Consider the following 14,349-nt stretch of genomic DNA (forward strand, 5'->3'; position numbering starts at 1 on the left):
TCCAGCTCCCCAGGGCCATACCACTGTCAGTTCTACACTAGGTATCTAAAATGGGATAGTAGTTAGAAGCACACTCAATAATTTTCAAACGCGTTGGCTCAAAACCCATTACCTTAGGGCATTCCTATCACATTTCCATACATCTGCATTTCCCTCAAGCCATTGGCTTATGAGTTTTACCCAGTGTCAATCCACTGTGCTCACTTTGATGGGGAAAAAGTGCAGTCAGCAACAAAGTAGTAAGCATTGTCCCTCGCACAAAAAAAGACTGTGTTTTATTTTATTTTGTTATTTATTTGGTTGGAGTTTCATAAATGAAGCTCTTTTGTGTGTATGTGTTTCAAGAAAGCCCTTTTTTCAGATCATTACAATTCCTCAGCAGTTCCTCAGAAACAAGTTCCTCCCTATGCTGCACACTTCATTTTCTGCACTAAGTACTGCCCCTCAGCAGTAGCAATTACCATTTCAAAAGGAAATAAAGTAGCACAAATGCATTTTACAACTCTCCAAATTTCATAATAGAAAACAGCTAAGGAGTGATTTGCAATGTGGTGGTTAATTGTAAATCATTGCCAATATGCTCTCCACGCACCAAGTTTCGTAGGCTTGCCATGCGGCATGTAATTTTACCAGACCGTTTCTAATTATAGAACTTTAATTCCTCCAACTTGAGCACTTTCCTTTTGTATCTCCTACACCAGTAATACACTGCCAGCTTCCAAGATCCAGCACACACAGGGTATCTACTGAAGCTCTGTACAGAATGTCATTGTTCATGCATTTTCATGCAGCAGTCAACACAAAACACATGAATTGTAGCCTTGGCTGCCCAGACACAAGCTGCTCATTTTGTTCATACCTACACTCTACTCATTGTTGCCAAATCTTCCCTCTGCTGAGTTTGGTCAAAGCCTTTCAGATTAAAAAGGCTGTCCAAAAATGTGCCTAAATCTCAGATTTTTTTGAGATTGTTGAAACTACAGATTTAGTTAAAGTCACCACACAAATACATCTTTCCACCTGGATTTTTATTCTAAAGCATAGCACCAGAGAAGAGCATGAGAGATAACCAAGATCTTGACAGTGTTGTGTTTTGAAGCAAATCAAAATTTAACTTCAATTTAGATCAGAATTTTGTGGCTTGAACCTCTCCCTAGATGGGATACTTTGTGGATCTTTCAGCTGTACCTTATTGAAAGGTGGTGATGTGTGGCCTGAGGAATTTTAGGTGGCAATGTAATCTCTGTTAGACTCACCCGCTTGCAAAGAAGGCTTCTACTATCCCAATGTAGCTGTATTTGCTGAGGCCTTTGGAGAATCTGTTTGTCTAGGGAACAGACTTGCAAGTTCAAGGAAGGATCACCTTGCCACTGAAAAGGTTCTCAAGAGGCAGCAGAACTTTCAAACTGTGGGCTACAGATGACTCTATCACAAAGAAAGATCACCCTTGCAGAAGTATCACTGTTGTACAAAAAGTTACAAGAGTGTTAGAGGAAGGAGTGTCTTTGAAGGACAAGAGAAAGGAGCTGGCAAAAAAAGTAGATAAAGAGACAGACTTTTTTGTTCATGCTAAGAAATGACTAAAAATACGTACACTAGTCATAGGTATAGAAAGCTAATGGCTATCTAATAGAAAGCTATTACTTCTTATGTTCTTGGAAATTAGTCATTTTTATTTTATATATATACATATTTTTTCCCCATTAGATTTGTGATTGCAGTCAGTGAGGCTTCATAGTTGTAGCTGGCAGAAAAGAGGTATTGGCATTTGGGGACCAAATCTAGAAGTCCTTACATAGGCAAACGAACACAGGATTTGATTCAAGGTGGATACAAATGAGGTCAAGCAATCATTATTTTGCTGTTCAGTGTAGTATTTGTTCTCTTGTATCCAGGCTTGCACAGTTCCTCACTCTAGTGCTTTCTGCCTAAAGGAAAAGAAAACAAGGTTGTGCTAGTTCACGCCTTATGAAGATATTATGCTAGCTGCTTTTTGGGGCTGAACTAGATGTTCTCGGTTAAACTAGGTAAAACACATCAAAATTCAGTTATAATCATGAAGTGCCAAATTCAGGTTTGTCCAAATATTCATTAAACATTTTGAGCCTTCCAAGTAGCTACGGCCATACCTGTGAACAAACTGATCCCAATTTACATTTGCTTTGCTATGTTACCATGAAACCACCATAGCACTATGGTTTTAAGTCTAAAATTCCAGTTCCAGTAAAAAGTCATGGAGAGGGCACCCAACGTGAATCTTTGCACGCCAGAACTGTTCCATTTCCCACATGCTAACTCTGTTGTGTTTATAGGAAACACATTTCTTTTGTATTCTGTACACATTGCTCCCATAAAGAGAACAAAAGCTATTTGCCTGGAGTCTGGCAGCATTTCTTCAAGGCTGCTAGTCCTCCATACAAGTCCCATACTAGTGAACTAATTTCTCCATATAAATTCACATAAAGTCCCATATTTGATTTTAAGCTTGCCCAACATGAGAGACAAGTTGTTCAGAGACTCAACTCAAAGCAGAAAGCACCATGTCAGTCTGTCCCAACTGCCTATTGGAGTAGTGATACTGATGGGATTTAAAGTGAGCACATCCAGTTTTCCATTGGTGGGAAAGGATTTAAAATAGTAGAGTAGAAATTTGTGTAAGATAAGAAGGTAATAAGGGGAAATGAACTTATATGGTTAAAAGCTCCTGAAGAAACAGTCTGAGTTAGCACAGCCCTTGTGATGTTATCTAAACATTCACAGAAAATTTTCAGTGATGGTCTGTCTTCCAATGAAGTTTATGGATATTCAAACTCAGCAGTGATTCCATATCACCTCATCTCTATATAAAAAACACAAAGTGCATTGCAGCACTTTGGTAAAGAAGTGGATTCTATTGTACTCTAGGTTAGCTATGTTCTGCACATTACTTCAATGTCTTCATACTAATAATTTGAAGAACCCAATAGTCACATTACTAGAGTAGAAAACGTAATGGTACTGATTAAACTAGCTATCTGCATGAAACTTAACAATACGTCTATTATTATGTGTTTTATAAAGTAAATATGTCTACTATAAATGAATCTATATATGATCAGCTACAGGGTATAGAATTTTTCCAGTCTTGATGTACTAGTTTTTCTGAAACTAAGTTAGACAAAGTAAACGCCGTACTTTGGACTGTTACTATTTGCATATTAGAGCTAATTAGCAAGCACAATAACATCATCCTAGGGGAAAGGTCCACTGGCAACTTAATTCATTATCTTCTATTATTGTGTATCATGTTAAAATGACAAGCATCTTATGCTGTATAAGTCATCACAATTTTAATTAATATATCCAAACCTGATATAAGCATATCTGCTGGTTTTGTCTGTGCTGAGTCCTCCTCAATTTTTGTACGTAGGTGCCTCTTCAAAGTCTTTTTCCATGTTCATTTGCTTAGAAACGTAACACAAATACTGCTTTAAATGTTTTTAATGAAAGTATTAATTATATGAAAAGCTCAAAATGAGTTTAATAACCACCGTAGCTGCCACTGAAATATATATTTCAGGATAGAGTGGAAGAGTAGTTATGGTTGTGATAGGAAATTAACGTGCTTGCTATGTACTGTGCTGAATGCATCCCTCAGAGAAAGGCTCACCCACCCGCGTAGCCATACGCTAGAGCCAGCTCCCAGGCTCTCAGCAGGGTCAGGACCTCAAAAGCCAGGGCAGACCATTGCGGGCCGCTCCCCAGGCTGTCTGGGCAGTTTGCAACTGAGGGGGGAGCAGTGGGGGAGCAGCCCCCATCAGCGGCAGCCAGCTGTGCTGGCCAGGGTTGCACAGAGCAGAGCCGGAGGAGCGGGGTGGTCCCTTTGCTGCACCCAGGCACCCACTGCCTCCTTTGCCTTTGTGCCCCAAACACACAGTGACCTAATTTATTACATTAAACATGAAATCAGTCTTTCGCTAACTTGAGCTACCTTCGTCTGCTAGAACATTTGTTCATTATACAGGTACTGTATACAGCCACGGCAGGGGCTTTATTCCTTACTTGCACAATTCCTGTTCTGGCTGAAAGGAATGTCATTCAGCACCTGGTAACAGCCATCAACAAGTAAAATCACTCTAATCCTGTATTCTGGAGACTGTTGCAAGCTCGCTGAAGCATTGAAAATGGATGGTACAGTTCCACACAGCATTTCCACATGCCATATGACCCCACTGCCAGATCCTACAAATCAAACACAATTTAATTTTAGAAGAAGGAAGGAACCTGATTCCACCATTAAATGTTAGGCTCCATTTTGTGGGCACAGAGAGGAGTCAATACCAGAGGCCACCACCTGACTTCACCAGAAAGTTTCCGTCTGAGCCCAGTGAAACCAGGGATTTGGCTTCAAGAATCATTCATTACCATGATACATCATTTACAAAACAAAAAAGCACAAGTGCTCCCTGCATTTCTGGCCTTCAGCCTCAGCATTTATTTAGCCCAGGGTATAGTTTCATATTGTAAAAAATGTTTGTCTTTTGTTCTGCCTCAAACAATATCTCACTGTGTTAAATGAGACCTTCATGTGAGGAAAAACCTGCAGAATTAGTCACTTCCATCTCTCTCACCTCTCTGTTTATCAGTTGAGAAATTATTAGATAGCTGAATACCTAAATGCTGCTGAACTCCAAGTACTTTACTGTGATGTATTGTTTTAAAGTAGAATTTTCATAAGCAGTCAGCACTGGCCTAAACCGCTTCCACTGACATGAAAGGGATTCGGACTTTTAAGTCACTCTCAACTGTATCAGGAAAAGGATTTAGAAAAAATACACAGTATTGCTGTGTCTTCCTGCAGTCCCATTTAAGTTATGACCCTCTTACCAATACTATCAGCTTTTTTATTTCTTTTCCTTTGCTGCTAGTGCCTCTGTGCTGCCCTGCCCTCTCGCAGAGCCTGCAGCCTCATCCGCCCAGACCTTAGCACTGCAGCGCAGGGAGCAGGGAAGGCCAGCGGCAGACTCGGTGGTAACTGTAAGAGGTAGCCTTGAGAAATGCTGGGGAGAGAGGTATGACATGAATGCTGCCTGTCCAAGGGACTTATGCACTTTTTTCTACTTGGGATTCCCAGCTGGAAGTTCCCTCCTAGAGTTAAGCACTAAGCACATCCTTCCTCTCCAAACCAAGCCAAAGGTCCCCTGCTTTCTGCCCAATACTCCTGATCAGAAGATATCCACAAGATGTGCCAGATTTACCTGAAGAAACTTGATATTTCTCACTTTCAGAAAGATGGCCCAATTGCCAGGCTATAGCCTTACTTATTTCATGCACTCTTTGGACTGGAGATTTGACCCCAGATTTCCCATATCTTGGTCGCTCCAGCCACTGGCCTGCTACCAAATCCCACCTTTGGTATTTTTGCTGCCTTAGGCAGATGAAAGCCACGTAGTCCATAGATCTAAAAAGAGCTGCAGTCCCGGCCATGCCTAGACTACCCAAAGGGCTGGTGGAAGTTTGGCACCCAAAGGGCTGGTGGAAGATGGAGCTGTGAGGACTTTAAGCACAAAGTTAGGTGGCAGCAGAGCAGAGGTTTTAAGTATCTAATTATAGATTTAGGCACTTCAGTTAGCATACGGTATACTACAGCAGGGCCTGCAGCGTAACATGCATAGCAATGTCCATACTAACCTTAAACATGCCAGTTTAAGCACCGGAATGGCAAGAACAGGCAGGAGTGTAAATTATTGAGTGCTGTTCTGTCTGCATTGCTTTGGTACCAAGCTAACCCAATTAAGCCTCTATCATTACTTCTTCATCATTACTGTATTCATCATGCAAGATAGCACTGTGTACCGGTACACAAGGAATTCACACCTCCATTTGTCGTGCAGCTGTAACTTTATGCCCAACATTTTACTTCTGAGTTAGGTAATGTGGAAGCTTCACCAAAGCTTCTGTTCTCAAAAATGCCAGTCAACATACCAGCTTCAATGTCAAAATCAACTGTGAAATGGAATAGTACTAATTGGGAAGCAAGAATAATTTATTTCAGTTGTGGATTTGATTTTACCAAATGAAACTAATGGTACAATATAAAGTAAATGTGAAGACTTCCATATGCAATTAAGCATTTTGCTCAAGGTCCAGGCTGTTTTAATATTTGTCTTTTAAAAGCATTTTTAAGCATGAATTGGAAGGTAGAAGAATTAATACACCTTTTAGTATAAATTTCTGCATACAGGACCAAGCAAGCAGGACAGCATACTCTTTAATGTGACCACTTTTTCAGAATAGACATTAACGGAGGCTTTTTCATGCACAGTTGATTTTGTATAAACTGATTGACACCTTTGGGGGTCGTCTTTCCACTGACTCATAATTTTGCTCACTCTTGAAAAAAGCCTTCTGCACACCCAGTATTCTCTAGTTAAAGCTGAAAATTCAACTCATCATATTTACACAATAAAAAAAATCCATTCTGCGTTGTTTTTAATTGCAAATCCTACTCAAGGGACCAATTCTCCTGCTTAGGAGGCAGCCCTGTGCCTTCTACTAGAGAACCAACTGCAGTCAATTATGGTAATGAAATGTCAATAAATATAAAAATTTAATACAGCCTGCTCTTGGTGAGTGGCAGATGAGGACTTGCCTCCCAGACAAATTTGCTGGTGCTGCAAATATTAAATGCACCTGAAAGAGTAGTAGGTTGCCTGAGAGCTCTCCAGTAGAGGGATGGTGGGAGATCCAGGCATCTACTGGGTTTTTCCATTATGGCATAATCGCTGCACTAAGGCCACTGATATTCTTGACATCCAGACATCTTAACTTCTTATTATGAAGTGAATAGCATATTTCCCCCACTAACTGGAACCTCAGTGAGGGATTTTGAGCTTTTTTCCCCCCTTGACAATTACAAAAGGGAAATTAAGTTGTGAAAGTTGATAGTTATATGTGACCAGTTTCTCAATATCAAGTAATTGAATCATGTCACTATATTAAACTGCTCTTCGAGTAAAAAGTATCTGAGGTATGTTACTTTTATTATTATTATTATTATTTATATAAGTATATATACTTATATATAAAGAAATAGAGATGTGTGTGTATATATATAGAGAGAGAGAAATAACGGATGAACTAGAAACTAGTTTATGAAAGATGGTTTGGCTGGGATTTCCAAAGACTAGATCCTAGTTTTGTCACAGATTTCTTTGGCCCTGAGTAAGTGATTTAATGTCACTACTTCAGTTTTCCCAGGTGTAAAAGAGAGCAATAAAACCTACCTCACAGGATACTTAAGCATAATCCATTGACTTAATTGAAACATAAGCACAACTTTAAATGCTTTACAGAGTTGGAGCAGTGTTATTCTTAACATCCATACAAAAAGTGTAACTTCATTTTTCTTGTACAGTTGCCTTCAATCAATGTCTTGGGAGCACTAAGAGTACGTATAAATAAAATGTCTTATTAAAAGTCAGTAACCTATTGATTATATTAAGGTCATCACTAGGAGAAGTCATTTTTAGTTCCTTTCAGTCATCTATCTATCTTTCCTGGCTGAAATTTTGTCAGGTTTAAAGTCTTTCAGTTTTTTTCTTGCTTTACTGATGTTTATACTTGAGGAAAATCAATTTGATAGTTTTAAAGTAAAAAAAAAACCCACATATTTCAAAATACATGTTCCTTAACAGTTATTAAAAAAACCCCAGATTTTAAGGGATCAGTGCCTGGACAAACAAAATTTTGCAGTATCGGTCTGTTTCCTCTGATGATACCTGGCTGTTCTTTATTAACTACTTCATTATGGGAGACCTTAAAGGTGGGATTAGAGCACCGATACCTTTAAACACATCATTAACCCAAAGTATGCACTTACCACTGTGCTTAGTCTTAGTTTAGAGCCAGACTTCACTTACATGTGCTTACATGAAGTATGGTTAGTAATTTCCCTGTTGTTATGGAGGCTCCTAAAAGGTGTTTTTAATATTAGAGCGGCCAGGCAAGAAAAGAATTTTTTAAAATGCGTCAATAACCCGTTTAGATCTCAGCCAGTTGGCCAGGAGCGGTTCAACACAAGAGCAAGCAACACACCTGGCCATTTTCATGGGACAGTGGCACTTGCAGGGGATATGTATCACACACTGATAAAACCAGGGCTGAGCTGAAGGCATTTCAGCGGAAGCAGTTGCGCACATCACCCCGGTTCCCGACACACCAGCTACACCCTGCTCTGTGCTGCTGTCGCTGCACTGGCGCTGCCCAGCCTCACAGCCGCCAGCCCTCTCTCGGAGCCAGCTCACCCCGGCCCCAGCCCCTGCGCCTCACCTTCACATCACGGCGTTCCCGTAGGCCGCGGTACCCGAGCACTCCTCCACCGGTCACCACGCCGTGAGAAAGCGTGCGCATCTTCAGGGTGGCAGAGGCTGGTACGGCCATCTGCATGGAAACGTCCCCTTAATGGGACCGGCATTAGCCCGAAAAGTTTCAGCACGCAAGCAGTGGGGAGGTCGCTCGAGATTCAAGGATCGCCCAGGGATGTGTCAGCTATGACAGGCTTTAAGTATACTTTGCTTGCGCATATTACCTTTTTTAATGTGGTGTATTAATTCCAGCTTTCTGTTGGATCTCTATGTACAAGCGTTACTTAGGTAAAGCTCATAGACAGGTCAGCCTCCCCCAAAAACAAACGGGCATCACGACAAGGGCAGCAGACCCCCAGGGCAGTCCTGCTTTTTTCTATGCCCCAGAGAAAGTAATTGCATGCCCTGCGGTTGCTGCCGGGACAATGCAAGTGCAGCTGGCCTTTGTCAGGCACCTGCCTGCTCCTCCTTTCCTTCACTAGCAGGGGAGGACTCACCAGAACAAGCCCATTGGAACCAACTCCAACAAATACCAGGGGTTTGTGTAGCTAAGGAGAACAGAAACCACCCGCACAATACCTCTGTTTCCTGTGGGAATACACCGACATTTCTGGGCTTGAATAGAGGTTTCTGGCCAAGTTATGGACACTAGACTGCTTCCCGTGAATACCGTTATGTTCCTCTGGACTAATACAGCTGGTGTAGGCGCAAAGCTCACTTCATCAGTCTTTCTTCACAGGATCATACAATTACAATGAGAACAAGAGACACCAAATGAATAAAACAAACTGATATGGGGACAGCTACCAGTGTCATAAGCAGTTGTCATATATAAAGCTTCTAAAAAAAGCTAATACAGACAAACCAGCATTCACACTGATGTGACGTACCATTAAGATATATAGTTTAATAATATTTTCAATATATACTGTTGTCCTAAAATAGGTTTATAAATAAAATCATCTTGACTTGATAACTTCATTAAATTGAGAGTGATTCTTTTATCCAGGAGTATCGCGGTTGTATGTGATTGCTTGAAATGTCCTAAAGTGGTTCTGCAGGCGTGACAACCAGACAGAAATACAATTCTCTTTTACAGGTGGATTATTCCGTAATAGCATCGCAAGCCGGAGCCACCCTCAACAGTCTTATGAGTCATGCACAAGAACTAGTAGCAAAGCTTCGTTCCCTGCAGTTTGATCTACGAGAATTTGTATGTCTCAAATTCCTGGTGCTGTTTAGTTTAGGTAGGTACACTCTACTTTTCATACCTTACTTAATAGTGGTGTTATTTTTTTTCTGAAAACATTGAAATATTTTGCTTTTCTTAATGTTTTCCTGAAAAACATGATTTTGAAATATATTGAATGAGGTTCACAGTAATCTGAGAACTATTTTTTAATTATCACTTGCAGGAAAATTACATAGAAGGATTAAAAGTGGGTTTCTATGGAAATTACTCCTAAAACCCATGGAATTTAAGAGACTATTACAAGTTCTCTGTATTTCTGTATGTGATTTCTGAATATTCCAGAACAAGGATAAAATTCTATTAGAAATTCTAGAGAACAGTGGAAAATACAGATTGCCATGTTTTTCTATAATACTGACTATAGTTATGTAAAGCAGATGGAGTGGGGATATGGTTGAAATATCCCTCTTTTTCAAAGTCATCTGTGGTAAGTATAAACAATCTTCTTTGCATATGATGGTTGTCACATCGTAATCCATAAATCAGGAATGTATCTCATAGTTTTTAAAAAGTGAAAGGAACTCTTAAAGTGCAAATTAATTATAATAGCTTTATGACAGATCTGGCTAGGAAATAACCTTCAAAGGGAAGATTGTTTTGTACTGGTGGAGAGGACATAGAATGGGAAAGATATCTACGCAAGACAAATTAGTTAAATCAGTGCCCTCCAATGAATCAGTCAAGAAAAATCACCAGTGCCAGGAAAAAAAAAATGGAGATGGATTCCTATTGACTTCATAGGAACAGATTTCTCAGGTTTGCACTTTGTTGACTTAATAAAGCTGGTCCAAATAAACTTTAGCCAAGTGAACTTTTATTTACTGGCAGACAGTTGAAAGGAGAGACTTAAAAACATAAATAAGGTCAGATCCAGCCATACTTCCATAGCCAAAACTCCCGGTTTACTCAAAAGGTATTTTGTCTACAAAGAGAGTGAACGGTTGAGCCAAGCACACCTTGAAAGAACTATCAGCAGTGGTGACATTTAACAATGTTTTTCTTTAATTTCCAGTTTTAAAAAATATCTTTTGTAAAGGAATAAAATTCTACAAATAAATTATTATAATACAATTGCAATCAGACTAAAAGGAACAGTTTTGGTTACACTATAAAGCGTCAATTACTGTCTTAAATATGTCCCTCCATGTGGTGTTTATAGAATTTGAACCTGCTTTGGAAAATTTTAGATCAAACTCTCTAAATACAGGGAGCATAAAAGATCAATACTTCAGAGGTATAGGACACAGAATATGTAGGAAAAAAATTATTTTAAAAATTAGAATGATGCTAACAGAATTGACTGTTATGAAGTTTGTACGTTCTGAATCCTAGGAAGAGATGATAGCTTTACCTGGTAACTATTAACATTTTGTAATCAGGGCTTCGTCACTTCCCACGTCTTAGATTCAGAGAAGGGAAAGGAAGCCACCTGTTGCAGAAATTATGTTTTATGAATTAATCTAATGAATAACAAGAATTCAGATTTCCTAATTCCTAATAAGTAGGTTTTTCAGTCATTAGACAGTGGCACAGGGACGTCTAAAGAGCCTGTAGCTTTCCTCTGATTGAATGTTTAAAGAATTCATCTCAGTTCAGTGATATTTTAAATCAGCTGAATAAGCAAAGTGCCTTTGGAAAATTCTCTTATTTAGGTGGCCTTTTTGTTTGATCACTTTCATCGCCTCTTCAAGTACTTTGCATTGATTTAAGAATCTTTCTTACATCTTTAGCTCTTCTAATTGTGCCAGGTAGTGAGCTCAACTTCTGAAGCTGTTGGGCAGGAATACCTTGGCAAGCTTGTACTGAGCCAGGTTATCCAGTTTTTCTCTCATTTATGCTACTATAAAAATAGCTAATTCTGCTGCTAATAGGAGCCTTGTAGTCACATCACTTCCATATAAAAGTGACGTAGCTAAGGAAAGTTCAACACCTTTGAAACCGATTAGTTCATTATTTAGCATACTGCATAATTCAATTTGCTAACAGTCAAAGCTAGATGTTATTCTGCAAAGAGTAAAATGTAAAGATGTTACCACTTGACCCACAGGACTGAGGCAAATATTTAATGAGAATGATGACAAAACTGAAATGAAAAACATAGATCCCCTTTCCGGCTAGATACTTAAGTTTGTGCCCAAAAGTATGAATTAATTGTCTGGCTGAAGTTAATAAGACGCCTCACATCCTAAAAGTGAGTCAGGTTTTTGAAGACATTGAAGTGCGTAACAATGCTGGTAGGCATTCAGCAGGGCTGTCAAAACTAGCTAAGCATCAAATTCTACATAAATAACTGGGAGCAATTATTGTACCTAAGTATCTAGGTGCATTTGACACATATCTACATCTCTTAGGCATCTCAACAGAAAACTGGTCTTAATGCCAAAAATATATCACTTAATAAAAAAAAAATTTCAAAAACCTCAACTGGCTCTTGTTGAAAATCTGGTCTTGTAATGTTTAATGGAATAAAAAGCGCTTCAACACATACCAGCCTTTTTACATTTCTAAGGATGTTCACGCCACAGTCTTAACCAAACCAATAAAACCCTATGCTATTATTCTGTAGTATAGTGCTTGGTTGGAAGAGAAATGTCTAATATAAAGCCTCTCAAAGGCAACACAAAGTCAATAATCCACAGAATTAATTTATTGAGAAGAAGCTGTTTGGTTTTTATAACCGTACAGATACGAGGCTGCCTTGTAAAGCTGTTTGTTATTCATGGCTGTGCCATATTGTCTGTCTCTTCACAAGATGGCAATCTCCTTCAGGGCAAAGAACTTTGTCTCTCCCTTTTTTCCTAACATTTCAGAAGTGATTATCTTAGTAAACTCACAGTAAAATAACGTTCAAAACCCAAAGCACTTACAATAATTTTTCAAAACACAAATCATACCAGTTTTGCTTGCTAGATTTTAAATGAGAGAGGTAATTGTTCGTTATCTACTCGTCAAAAGTTCCAAAGGGTTTATACAGGAAAATGCTTTTGATTGATGGTAGCATTAAAGAAGATGCTGTTGAAGCTTAGACGGATGCATATTTATTGTAGCCTTTGCAGCTAGCAGTGCAGAGCTCTTCCTGCAGTCAAACTGCACATACCCACTCCAATGGAGTGATACACCCAGGCACAGCAGCTCAGTTCCTTTCTCCAGTGGGCCATCTAGACTGCCTGGGCCCATCTGACCAACACTGCCAAGTACATGATGACACAGTGACTCAGCGATTATTCAATAAGCCAGAATAGTTCGGTAACTAGTTTCTTAAGTGTGACATCTCTTTAGTTTAGGTCTATATAGTATTAATATATGTAGAGTTAGGTAACTTTTAAATTCCCTCCATCAGTTATAAAATGCCAGTGTCTTTACAGCTAGGTAGTTCTTACCTCTCTGTACATAGAAGTCTCCTTTCATGTCCACAGACCTTCATACTTCAGTGACTGTCTGTCTGTCTACCCTCAGTGGTTCCTCATGCCATCCTTCAGTCCAATCACTGCCAATCTCTGGAGAGGAGCAAGTCCATCACACCTGGACTATTGTTCTCAGCAGATAACCAGTTCAGCTGAATCAGTCCTTCAGCTCTTGTGCTCCCACAGGTTAAAAAGTCAGAGAACAAATCAGTCCTTATATAACCAGCATAATCATCACGATCACACTGGAGATTACCATCTTGTGCATGGTTCGGACTCAGCTGTATTTTAGATTAACAAGAGCTTTGACTCACAAGGACATTAAACCACCAGCAGAGACCCCTGCCTTCACAGCTTCACTGCACATCAGTGGTCGGTCAATTACTCTGTCAAGACATAGGAAGTTTGGACCGTATTTAAATTCCATCACATTACTGTGATCCACTTACATGATCTACAGATCTACTACACTAGTCCATCAGGGTTCCCTTAAAGAATCACAGTCTTTCTGTGAGTCGGTCCTCTGTGGCAAATCCCTTGCTGCGTACCTCCTCACTACACGTAAACAAATGCGTGTTGCTTTCCTCTCCCACTACACACCAGAACATTATTACACAAATCAACCAGTCTAATTGACAACTGTGATCACAGTAAAGCAAATAGAAACAGGTTTTGTGATCAAAATTGCCCTTCACAGTTTCAGTTGTGTAGCCTGGTATAACTACTAAGCCATCTTCTAGTCACTTCTTCCCCTGCTTGATCTCTGATGGACACGTCTGAATTCCGTACCGACATCTATCTTTGCTAAAAATGGTACGCTAGATGCTGATTGAATGTTTTATTTGAAGATGCGCTGGACTTCGGAAGCCAAAGCATTTTATTGCAAAGGAGCAACCCATCTACCAGCATGTTTTATTTTAAAGAAGTCTTCTGTTTAGGTGGCCTAGAAATAGCAATTTTGTTATCAATCTCCATTTCAATTAGCTTGAGCTCTTAGCTTGCTTTGAAGTAAATCAGGACACCAGTTCTGATAGCAATTATCCTTACCAACGTTTCTTTCACTGAGGTTTACATCATATTTGCAAACACCAAAACATGCCTGTTTTGTGGGGGCATCATTCCTGTGTTTCCACGTATAGAGGTATTCTCCCCTTAATTCCAACTAAGGGAGTGAAGGTCATCAACATATCAAACCACAATTTTACTCAGGCATATCAGCCAATTTTTTTTCCACAATCTGAAGATATGCGGTTAAAAAAAATCAGTAGCTTAAGAGATATGCAAACCTGGGTTTTCTTGACTACTTAGTTGCTTTTGACAGGTTTGTTTCAAGCAAAAAGAACCAAGA

General features: G+C 39.5%; 1 protein-coding gene across 1 annotated transcript in view; it reads left to right on the forward strand.

The window, feature by feature from the left end:
- The window catches only part of NR5A2 (nuclear receptor subfamily 5 group A member 2), an 85,933-nt gene that overhangs the window by 48,065 nt on the left and 23,519 nt on the right, over positions 1–14,349 (forward strand). The window contains exon 6 of the mRNA XM_075509230.1: positions 9,445–9,592. Within this exon, the coding sequence (XP_075365345.1) occupies positions 9,445–9,592 (148 nt within the window). The remainder of the gene's footprint in view (positions 1–9,444; positions 9,593–14,349) is intronic.

Source organism: Mycteria americana, chromosome 7 (assembly GCF_035582795.1).
Source record: "Mycteria americana isolate JAX WOST 10 ecotype Jacksonville Zoo and Gardens chromosome 7, USCA_MyAme_1.0, whole genome shotgun sequence".
Classification (NCBI taxonomy): Eukaryota; Metazoa; Chordata; class Aves; order Ciconiiformes; family Ciconiidae; genus Mycteria; species Mycteria americana.